General features: G+C 45.9%; 1 protein-coding gene across 1 annotated transcript in view; it reads left to right on the forward strand.

Moving 5' to 3' along the window:
- Positions 1-12576, forward strand: part of ANTXR1 (ANTXR cell adhesion molecule 1) — a 217742-nt gene that overhangs the window by 160616 nt on the left and 44550 nt on the right. Inside the window, 1 exon segment of the mRNA XM_070429383.1 lies at positions 8862-8942. Coding sequence (XP_070285484.1) covers positions 8862-8942 — 81 coding nt within the window.

Raw genomic sequence — 12576 nt, forward strand, 5'->3', positions numbered from 1 at the left:
GAGAGAATATGCATTCCGTTTGAAGAATCTAAGTTGTGCTTGACAGCACATTATTCCTTTATCAACTGGGGGTTTAAGACTGAGTTTTATGAAATAAATAAGGATGTGGACAACTAGGTTTAGGAATCTAAAAGCATTCCCAACACCCACTTGGAATTCGTAGCAATTCATTGAGGGTTTGTTGTGCATCTACTATGTGCCAGGCACTGCCGGATACTGAGCGTACAGAGGTTCTCCAACCCAGCTGAGCATCAGAAGCACCTGGGAAAGCTTTAAAAATACAGATTCCCAGGCCCAATGTCTCAAGCCTAGTGACTCGGAGTCTCACAAAAGGCTTTCAAAGATATACCGTCCATCACAACTTGCTCACTTATTTTCATTAAATAAAATGATTTCCCCCCCAAAGCTTCCCTTTTCAAATTTCACATCTAAACTCCCCAAGGGATAACCTTCTGTTGCCCCCATTACTGCTCCCTCCACAGTCCCTGCTCTTGAGCCTCCTCCTCTGTCCTTGTGTCAGATCATTGGTTCTCACAGTGGCCCCTGGACCAGCAGCATCAGCATCCCCCAGGAATTGTTAGAAATGCACATTCTCAGGCCCCAACCTAGATCCACTGAATCAACAACATGGGGGATGGGACCCCAGCAACCTGGGTTTTAACAAGCCCAATTAAGAACTTGTCACGGAAGGTCCCAGCCAGCCTTCCAATGGAGGTTCCCTGAGGTGTCTGGCAAAGAGCCCCTGATCATAGCTCGTGGGTTTGTCAGGAGTCTCGATAAGGAGACCACACTGGATTTCACAGTCCATTTTCCCACAAACACAACTATTGGATTCATACCAAGTGGCTGGGAATCTGAGTCTCAAAGAATCACCCAAACGGCCAGGCGGGAAAGACCTGTGATGCCGGTGGACGGGCTCAGCGCCTCACCGGACTCCCTCGTTAGCACCTGAGAAAGGGTGGCCGCCCTCTTGCTGGCGGAGCAGCTCTTGCCCTCGCTTCTCAGCGCGCACTGCTCGGTGGGAGAGATGCAGTTGCTCTGGTGTGACTGAGCATGTTTATGAGTCTTCTCTCCAACAGAGTTGACCCCTGGAAGGCACCCATTATGCTTACCTGACCTTAGATCTGGCAGTGAACAGCACTGTACCTGGCACAGAGTAGGGTCTCCACCTTCTGGTGGTACAGAGCTGAGGCACAGGATGTAATTATGAAACCGTTCCCAGAGCTTCCTACTGGTTAGACTCTCTTGAAGCACACGGATCGCTTTGGTAACCTCCGTTCCAAGAAGGTGACACTGTTCTTGCTATCTCTTCGAGGGAAGGAGAGAAAAAGAGAGGTCATCTTATGCATATCTGGGACAAATGGGGTGAGGAATGGCCGGGACAAGGAAGTTTGAAAATAGAAGCACAGAAAGAAATTCAAAAGTCAAAATGTATACTGTTTGTCCAAAAGACGGGCAGACTTCCTACCAGAAAGTCAGTGTTTATCCTATTGAACATGCTGCATGCTCCAGGATGAGCCCCACTCCAGCCACAGTGCCTGTGGGCATCGCCAGGCCTTGGACAAAGCATTTAGCCTCATGAAGTACCGTAAACTCTGCTTCTCTTTCATGGACCATCTTACTGGATTTGTCACACTCCTGGCAGGAAGCAGAAGGCACGCAACAGGGTTAAACGAGCACAGGTGTGGGCAGGGCTAAGGGAGGGACCCGAGCTGTTACACCCCTAGGCCTGCCCTGCGGGCAAGGAGGACAGATGGAGTCACTGGAGCCAGTTTTCTAGAGCTGAAGCCACCCAATGGGAACTGTGGCCATAGAGAGGGATCAGCAATCTAAGCCTGGCCTGCCACCTGCTTTCATAGGGCCCACAGGCTAAGAATGGTTTCTATATTTTTAAATGGCTATACAAGTACCTACATAATATCCTTGCATTTGCCTGTTGGCCCACGAAGCCTAAAATATTTACTCTATGGCCCTTCTCAGAAAGTAAATAAATACCATATGATTTCACTCATATATGGAATTTAATGAACAAACTGAACTACCAAGGAAAATAGAGACAGACTCATAGAGAGCAGGAAGATAGCTCTGATTGGGTGGGGGCGGGGGGGGGGGCGGAGATTGGAGGAGGTGGGGGCATTGAACAAAACAGAAAAAGAGAGAACTCATGGCCATGGACAACAGTGTGGTGATTGCAGGGGCGGGGGCAGCTGGAAGAGGGCACAGAGGGGATAAATGGGAAAAAAGAAAAATATGTTTGCAGAGCCCTGCCTTATAAGAATGCAGCCACTGTTGGAGCCAGGGGGTCAGGGAAGGAGTAGAAGGGATAAATACCCCAGCCTCTCCCTAATCTTGCCCTCTCATCTCCTTCTGGTGCCTCCTATTGGCCAAACCCAAGGGAAACCAGATGATGCCATCTGAAGGGGTCAGGTTTCCAAGGCACAGAGCCAGGAAGGCAGAGACACACAGGGATGGAGGCGGGCAGGCAGCTCACAGAGGCAAACCAGTCTCCTTCGCCCCTACTATACACAGGGAGAATACCCCCACCCAGTGCAAAACTTTCAGGGGGTCCTGGGGAGACTCCTAGCGCCCCAGTGAAAGTGATCGGAATCATATACATCTTTTAATGTATTGCGTTTGACTCACTTTTTTCATGCATTTCATAAAATAGATCTGAGAAGCAGGTGAGCACATTTGCTAAGCAAACCCAGTGGGAATTCACCAAGCGAAGGAGTCCACAGTGGGCTTCTCTCCACCATCCCCCGTCTAATTTAAGGCACTGACCACACTGACCACACTTCACCCTTTCCTCATTCCAGGCCCATGACTATCTGGCCTGAGTTTTCCTTTGCTTGGTTTCCACCCCCTGGATTTACAGCACCCCATGTTTCTCATTAAATTGGGACTGACCATTTCAGACAAGTTAAGTCATGCCCAGATATATGGCCACCAGATAGATTAAAACCAGGACTGTGTTCAGGTTCCCTGGAAGGCTTGCAGCCTTCAGAGAAACCATTCTTCTCGTTTTCCAGTAGCTCCTCCACATGACTGGAAATGACAGAAATGACAGCCGCAGGACAAAAGCCAGACCCTGGCTGGCCAGGCAGCCTGGCTGTTCCCTCTAAGAGCCAGAGCGGCCTGTGCTGCTTGCAGGGCCTGGGAGGGGGCAATCTTCTGTTCATTTTCTGTTAGGCCCACCTGTTGTCCTTGGCCTTGAGCCCCTTGACCTTGTAATCAAGCAGCTTTCGGTCATGAAACTATCTGGAATGAAGCTGTATGTAGCTCAGTAAAACACCCTGGAGCTTTAAATGTTGTCAGATGTGCAGTTGACATTGAACAGACTTTTATTGTCCCTCTTCAGCTACTTTTCAGAAAGGTTCCCAACATTTTTTTTAACAAAGACCCACAGAAGAAGGAGCAAAGGGCAATTACCGTGTGTGTATGTATGCATGTGTGGGTGTGAGTGTGTATATGGGGGGGGGAAGAGGGGTGTAGGAAAAGTTTCCAACTTTATGCATTAATTTATTTCATTTGAAGGGAAGCATGGGGCACGATATTTACCATATATTTTAAGGTGCAAAAATTCCAGTGTTCGTCTATAACGGCCCTATAAGTAGAACCACTCTCAAAATTCTCAGCCTCTGACTAACTTCCGCCGAGGCAGACGAGCCAGCAAAGAAGACACAGCTGCTGCTCGCCAAAATAGATAAATAAAGAAAAAGGAAAGAAAAACCCAGCCACACAGGCCACGCACCACGTGCTTTGAGTGCCGGTGGCATAAGCCTCCTCGGCACAATCTTATCATTTAGGAAGAAACAAAGCTCGCGTTGACATAGGACCTCTGGCTTGTCTGACTTTGTGGATCGGAAGTTTTTGTCCGAGGCTGAGATGCGTTGGGAGCCTGGAATGGTAAATTTTTTATTTTATAGTCAACGTGTCTCAAATGAAAGAAAGCTATTTTTAAACATCAGCCAATACAGTCTGGCGGCGGGGGGGGGCGGGGGGGGGGGGGCGCAGAGGGTTGGGCGAATCTCTTAGCTCACAGAGCAGCTGGGCATTTCTCCTGGGGAGTGAGGACCAGCATCTTGCATGTGTCCCGTGGAGAAGCCTGCATGTGGTGGACGCTCAAAGCTAGAATAAGTGGTGGAGTCAACCCGAAGGGTCCTCCCCAGGCTTGGCATGAGGCCCGGGGACTGGTTGAAAGAACCCCCTGAGGCTCTTCTGGCCCCAAGGGGATGCTACTAATAAGCACATTAGCTACCGTCTTGGATGACCGGCTTCTGCCTACATTCAGAAATCAAGATTCCATGAGCTTTGCTAGGCATTTCTCTTTGACTTGACAGAGTTATTCTTTACTCTCTTCTTGGTTATAATACTTATTCTAAAGCTTACTTCGGCTCTTGCCTAAAAAGCTACCTGATATAGGCATAGAAAGAGGAGTTGAATGTATGGATTAATAAGATGGTTTTCGATGCCAAAGAATGGGAGCTTTCGGGTCATGTGTGGAACAGCCAGACTTCGGCATACTGAGGATATAACTAGAGCCAGCGAGTCTCACCTGGGCCAGGAGAGTCCAGCAACAGCAACTCACCTGGCTGAAGCCCTCGCCTGGAGGAAGCCTGTGCCATAAGTCAGGCCCAGATCCAGGCCCTTCCATGCACTCGCTCCTTTATTTCTCATAGCAACCCTTCAAAAGAAAAACTAATACGACTCTCATTGGGAAGACCAAGGCACAGAGAGGCTTGGTCACTTGCCCAAATACATACCTTTAGTAAGAGGTTTCTTGCTTTATTTTATTAACTGCAATGCATTCATTTAAACTAGCAATGAAATCTGTTAGTACTCACGTAGGAGAGAAGACAGGGAGTATAAAAGTTAACGACCATTCAGGAAACTGTTACGACAGTGAGTGGCAAGATAAGAGCCTGGGCCAAGGCAGCACCCTGGAGACGGACGGGAGGAGACGGCTGGAAAGCTGTTACAGAGAGAATATCCACAAGGTGTGGTGGGATTCAGACATGGCGGAGGGGGCGGGGGGGGGGGGGCAGGAGGGGGATTCAGCTTGCCCATCTGGATGGATGGTGCCGTGAACCAAGGCAGGGTTTACAAAAGGAGGAGCACGTTTGGAGAAAGAAAGTTCAATTTGTGGTGTTTGGTTTTCAATACCTGTGCTATGTCCAGGTTACAACTGAGATTTGATAAGTCACTGGATACCCAGATCGAGAGGTGAAGAGTAGACAAAGCCAAAGATAGGATTTGTGAGGCATCAGCAGAAAGGGAGGAAGTGAGACTGGCTGAGAGTAGTCAGGGTGAGCCTCAGCCTGGGGGTAAGACTAGAAGAGGACCCAGGGGAACACCAGAGTGTTGGCAGAGGGAGGAGCAAAAGAGGCTGAAAAGGACTCACCGGAGAGAGAGGGAGGAGCAGTCAGAGGCTGGTGGCACAAGAGCCCAGGGCCTGTGCAAAGGGAGAGACCCGGCATGTCAGATCTCTCAGAAGAATCCAGTAAAAGAGGAACAAAGGTGGCCGAGACTTTTGGCCCTCAGGCTGCCATGGGTGGCCTTAGCAAGAGCAGCTTCGGTGGAGTGTTGGGGCCACTGAGCACTGCTAGAGAAGCCCGACACTGTCAGGCTGAAGAAGAAGTGTGGCTCAAGAGAAAGGGGGAAAAGGGTTGAAAAGGCACAGAAGAGAAGATGGGGAGGTACATGCTAATAAAGTTCAAATTATTGGATCCTTACACTCTGCATTACATTCTTTTCTGTCTTTCTACAGAGGTTCCCAAATGGTCATCGTAATGGCGTTACCATGATCATAGATAACATTTAATGAATACTTTCTATGAGACAAGTGCCTGTCTAATTGTAAGCCTCAGACCACGTCTATGGGACAGACAGTATTATTATCGTCATTTTAAAGATGAGAACAGTAAGCATTAGGGAGATGAACCAACTTGTCCGAGGCCACAGAGCCAGTGAGGGATAGTCCCAGAATACAAACGCAGGCAGTCTGAATTCCGTCATTTTGTGCTTAATATTACACTATGATCTGTTGAAACAAAGAAAAACGTAATTTACGACCCGTTTTCCTGGTGTTATACATCTAGGTGGCTTCTGCTCTTTTGCTCTGCATGTAGCTTTAAATGTCTGCTGGGTTAATTAATATGCTTCAACAGCCCAATTTTCTTTCAGCCTTACCTCATCGCCCCTCATTTGTCAAGAAGTTGAGTGACTAGCGCCCAGACTGCTGTGGGTGGGCTGATTTACAAAACCGAATACTGTTAGTCACCCAAAAAAAGGGAAAGAAAAAGAGTCTTTCTTCCAGGAAACCCACCTGGTTATACGCTGAAATATAAATGCTTATCCCAAAGAACCCTAAAGGAAAACATGCAACTGCTGATTGAGACGGGCTGAATGCAGAAAACCATGCTGAACACAGCATTCTAAAGTCATTTCAAAATATTTTCAGAGGCTTTCGTAAATACTTTGCCAAAAGAGATGAGAAACACTGCACTTAGCGAGGCAAAGTTAACCCACAAGAACTTGAGCAACAAATGATAAAGGTTCAAGAACATACTTTTGGTATCTGAATATAACCCACTAGAAAATCATTTCAGAACAGGAAGTCTTCGACGTGGTATTCTTCAGTTAACATTGCCACTGTGAGAGCTTTGTGTCACAGAACTTGACCTCTCTAGACACCCCCAGCCTTCCCAGCACCATCCCTCAGAGACTCTTCCAGACCCGTGTTCTCCAGCATGTCTGCCTGAGACCCAGTTGGGAAATACATGTTGGCCCAGTATTTGCCTATACGTGTCCATTTGTGCACACATGTACACTCATACCCACACCCGCGCAAATTTAACTGAAACATTTTTCACAAAATAATACTTATCCTCACCATGTGCAATTAACTCTAATCTTTTCTATCCTATTTTATTTCTTAAAAGTTCTGTTCCTAACATACAAAATTGTTTCACAAGCACTTAAAGACTTGCAACCTACAGTTTAGAAACTCTATTCTAAAGGATCTAAACTCAGGTGCTCCAGCCACAATTGTCCGAGGAAGAATTTGCCATCAGTATAGTAGAAAGTATATGGGCTTTAGAATTAGACAGATATGGCATCCAATCGCACCTTTCCGGTGAACAAGCTGTGCCTTTGGGCAGGTTAATTGACCTCTCTGATCGTCTATTTCCTCACCATAAACCTTTGGGGCTGCTGGGAGAATGAAATGAGAGGACACATGTAAAAGCACTGAGCCCAGCACCAGTAGCACTGAATACATTCATTCACCCAACAAATATTTATTGAGCATTAGATGCTGTCCTCAGGGCTAGGCACACAGCAGTTCCCAAAACCAGTGACACCTGCTTTCACGGAGTTGGCATTCCAGTTGGCAAACACAGATGATAAGCAAATAAACATAGAATGTGTCAGGAAGTGATAAGGGCTGTATGCATTTCCCATTGCTGCTGTAACAAATCACCATAAACTTACTGACTTAACACAATACAAATTTATTATCTTACAGTCTGGAGGTCAGAAACCTAAAATGGGTCTTATTGAGCTAAAATCAAGGTGAGGCCAGGGCTGTGTTTTGGTTTTTTTTGGTTTTTTGTTGTTGTTTTTTTGGAAGCTTTAGAAGAAAAATTCATCTCTTTGTCTTTTCCAGATTCTAGAGGCAGATCCACTCACTGGCTTATAGCCCCCTCCCAACTAACCTGCCCAAAGGCACAAGGCTTGTTCACTGGAGAGGTGGGATTGGACTCCATGCCTGTCTAATTCTTAGCCAGCAACAGTGGGTTGAGTCTTGTCACTTGGATCACTCTGACTGCCTCAGCGGGCACATCTCCTCTGACTCTGATACTCCTCCCCCTCTTTTAAGGACCCATGTGGTTAAATGAAAGCCACTTGGCTAACTCAGAATAATCTCCACAGCTCAAGATCCTTAATTTAATCACATTTACAAAGTTGTTGTTGCCATGGAAGGCAACATGTTCACAGGTTCCAGAGAATAGGATGCCATCAGTAAAGGTGGCAGGAGAGGGTTTTTCTGCCTACCACGAGGGCAATGACAAAAAATCAGGCAAAGTAAAGGGGACTGCTGCCTATTGATGGAGTCACCAACCAGGAGTAATACTAAGAACAAAGCTAAATAAATGCCCTTTTGTTTGTTTGGTATTTGCAATGGCAGAAACCAGCCTTCATAAAGCGTGTCTTGGCCACTAGAATGGCCAGAGGCATGAGACTGCCTTCATCACATACTGGGGAGACACTCTTCTCAGATTCAACCAATTACCCACAGCTACAAAGAGGTTGTGATTTGAGGCCATCTGTGATTTTTGGTAAAATATCCCTTGAGCCATGGATTCCTGAACAAGTCATTCCTGCCTAGTGAGCCTAGGGGACAGCCAGGTATCTGCACCTTAAGGGCCGTTCATTGATCTTGCCCTTAAACACTTCTGTTTAGTAATTTTCCTGTTATCTATCATCACTGTTTTCATTTGTGAACTCTGGGCACTAAGGAAGGGAAAAAAACTCTAATGGAAGCTGAAAAGATAGACTTGTGTTAGGATATGCCCAGGAATGTGAAAGGGCAAAAGCCAACAGCCTGAATGAACTTCTCTGTGTTTGTAAACTTGGGGCTGCCCTGATATCTCAAGTGTATCCTGCATGAGCATCAGGTCCTCTGATAGGTGTCTCTTCTTCGCTTCTGAATTCAGGGACTAAAGAGTCCCTTACCCTGTCACAACCACGTTGCCGGTGCTGTGTTGTCACATGACCGAAGGAGCATGGAAACTGCACAGGTCTGTGCTGGCCACTGGTCTGCTTTCCTGTGTAATCTTGGTGCTTTATTTTTATTGCAGGGAAAACTCGATGCCTTGTGGGTCCTACTAAGGAAAGGATATGACCGCGTGTCCGTGATGCGTCCACAGCCAGGAGACACGGTAGGACTCAGAAATGGTGTCACACACACAGTCATTTTCTGTCTCCCTCTGTGTTTGTAGAGCTAGAATAACTCCAGGTAAACAAATCCAGCTATTATCTCATGCAATGACAAATCAGATACTAGTTTACAAAATTATGGGTTTTATAAGACGTTGACTTTTGACTTGCTTTTCTGAAAAGGATTTTGTCAGACTAGGTTGGGTTTAGCCTCCTAGGACCCAAACTTAAGTTATAGGTACGGTAAGTGAATAAAGGGGGGCTGGTTCTGACGTTGGGCCATCGCAGGAGCAAGGCCTGCTGCTCCTCACCACCCTGGGCAGTGACGACAAACAGGATGCCAGAGCCACAAGATGGGGCAAGGGAACAGGGACCACCGAAGAGTCCCCCCATCTTCCAGCAGCAGGTTTTGGGCCCAAATGGTCCAAAAGCAAAGGAGTACTTTCCGTCCGGGTAAGGATTTGTCCCAAAAGTGTCCAGACCAAGCTTAGAGCATCTCCAACTAAGAGGAGCTAGAAAGGGAGGAGCCAGCAGGGACCTGAGAAACCATCTGCCCGTGTCTTCGTTTCATAAATGAGGGAACTGAGGAGCTGAATCACTTGCCCTGTTCAGATCGTAGGAACACTGGAAACAACATCAATTCTGCTGAAATCGCATCATTGCCATGTCTCCTTGTAAGAGATGGTCTCTCCTCCATAAGTTTAACAGAGCAAAAGCTTGGGACCAAATTCTTCCTCAACTATCAGCAGTCTGCATCTTCTATTTCTTCTCAAGAAATTAGGTACATTTACCTAAAAGCACAATGAAATGTGTGACTCAGCGCTCCCTTCAAGTCAGGTGGAGCTGGGCTTGAATCTCGCTTCCTTCCTGGCTGGAAGTTAACTTCGGGCAAGTCACTTAACCTCTCCGAACTTCATCTTTATAAAGTAGATGATAACTACTTCATAGTGTGATTGATTGGAGAAGGCAATGTTTGTAAAGCGTTTGACCAACACTGAACACATAGTCATTTATTATGATTATTTACTTTATGCTTTTCTACTATCCGTGGAGGGTTGGTGCAAAAATTCAAACCAAATTGCAACCAATGTGTATCAAATATGCCCATATATTTGCCATGCCCACCCTTCAGCAAGACACAACTAATAAAACATGAGAGCAGAACCTGTTAGGCAGGTTCCTCTCCTTCGCACCTGGTGACAATGGATGGTGTGTGGCTGAGGGGATATGGTCTAGCAGTGGTTCTCAACCTTCCTAATGCCGCGACCCTTTAATACAGTTCCTCATGTTGTGGTGGCCCCCAACCATAAAATTATTTTCGTTGCTACTTCATAACTGTAATTTTGCTACTGTTATGAATCGTAATGTAAATATCTGATATGCAGGATGTATTTTCAGGGGTCGCAACCCACAGGTTGAGAACCACTAAAGAGTCATAGTTTGTGCAAGCTACTGCCCAATTAGCTGTTCTTGCTCTAGGTTGTGGCCAGGACGGCAGGAAAGTATGGCATGAAAGAAATCAAGTCGTAGAAATACTTGGCCACCTTGGCCCTTGTGGCATAAGAAATATGTATTTTGTCTATGAAGGTCTACAAAAACACACTGCTAGAGCAAACTTTGCAGTATGAGCCTAGGCCATAAACTTGACACTCAGGGTGGTATTTGGCCTTAGAAGCTATACATCCAGTTTCTGTGGAAAATTAAAAACATTTTAGCATACATGAGACTCATCTAACAGATTAAGAAAAAAACAGTAAGCAACCTACACTCAAGGTCAGAAGTGCTATCTTTTGTGACAGAACATGCTGGTACAAGCCCATTTCAGAGCAACTGAAAAACACCTCCACTGACCATTCTGGCCAAAACAAATTCATAAACTGGTGCTGGAAGCCGGTCTATCCTTGCTGCTTGACACAGTCACTGCAGGGAAGAAACATCTGCACAGCATATGTTTCAAGGGACCTGGCATATATGGCATACAGTTCTTAATATGTTTGCTCCCCTTCTTAGCGCTATGTTTTTAACCAAGGTCACCTCTCCGAAAAAGATTGTTTCCCCAGGTGGGAATTTTCCCTGGAGTTAGGGGTTAACAGGACTAAGGAAGGGAATAAATCAGTAAAACCCCTTAATTAAGTGCCAGGTGGGTAGTTAATCACTTTAACTACGAACAATCATGCTTAAGCTACATAATCTTTACTTAGGATAATCTCCTTCAGTTACTTCCTTGTAGCTTAACAGAACAATAGAGTAGTGACCTTGGAATGGAGATAACAAATGCCCTAACCTTTGGAATAGAATGGATAGGATTAAAATCAAATAGTATAAATACAGATGTAACAGGAGAATAAATACAAAAACCTGGCAAGAGAACCTGGCTAGGCTGCTGATCAACTGAACGCTGTCATTCCTTCTTCGCCAACTCCATCCACACCTTTGGGAACCCCTGGACCTGCTGGGGTTGGACCCCAACAAACTGGGTCAACCTGAGAAGTGGGAGGGTTTGGAAAAAGGAGGGATGGAAAGATATATTATCATATGTAAGATATAAGAACCAACTGGCAGGGGGCGGGGGGAGCGGGGCTGATGGATTAAATCCAGCAACAATGAATTTCCCTTAATGCATCACACCTAAATTGAATCACGTATTTACTACTTTTGAATGAAAATTTGTATTAACATGTGAAGATATTCTGTGTGCTTTTAAGAAACACAATACCACCTTGAATTTTCATTATCTAATCACATGAAACAATAGATTTGAAGTCCAGGAGATCAAAGAATTAGGACACCATTGACCTAAGTCTGCCACGAAATTATTATGGTTGTCCAGCCTACTTTCAGGTGGGCTTTCTTTATAGCACTCCTGCTAAAATTTTAAGACACACAGGAGAAATAGATGCAGAGAATTGTGTCCCTATAGTTATGATGATGGCCACAAACATCTTGATGTACATGCAGTTACACAAGATAGGTCACAGATTAGTTACGAACAAGAATTCAAAGTTGCCCCGTGGCAACTCAGAGGCGAATTTCAGGGAAGGGAGGACTGTATCGTAGCTCTGTCTATATCCTTTTTCTGTTTTGTTTTGCTTTACCTTAAGAGACTTTCAACAAACCTACATTACTTACATGGTGATGACTCTTGAGAATTCCTCAGCACTGATTTATGGGACTGACCACATTTTCCATAAACTCAAAATGACTACATCCAGGCATGTGCACATGAACAAGAGTCACAGGTTCTGGATTTAAAACAAAAACAAACAGAAATCACCTAATTATATTCTCAATTGATTTCTAAATTCTTTCAAATGCACATAGACCTCACAGAAACCTGGCAATTCTTCCTTCTCAGTTCCTGTCTCCCCCACTCCCCCCATTAACCCACCCCAACCCTACAGATGCAGACTCTGTCTGCCCAACAAAGCTTTGAGGCTGCTGAAAGGGCTGAGCACCTACAGGACCCACCGCAGAGCAGATGGCTGGGGGAGGCCTGAGCACAGAGCCACACCCTTTCCTGGGATGGGTGCCCACCTCCTCAGAGCTGTCCAAGCCCCGGGTCAGGGAAAACATGAATGGGACCACAGCGGGAGACCTGAATGTTTTCTGTCCACCACCACCACCCATCTTGCTCTT

The sequence above is a fragment of the Myotis yumanensis genome, unplaced genomic scaffold (genome assembly GCF_028538775.1).
Source record: "Myotis yumanensis isolate MYYU_CA2020_CCGP unplaced genomic scaffold, mMyoYum1.0.hap1 SCAF_11, whole genome shotgun sequence".
NCBI lineage: Eukaryota > Metazoa > Chordata > Mammalia > Chiroptera > Vespertilionidae > Myotis > Myotis yumanensis.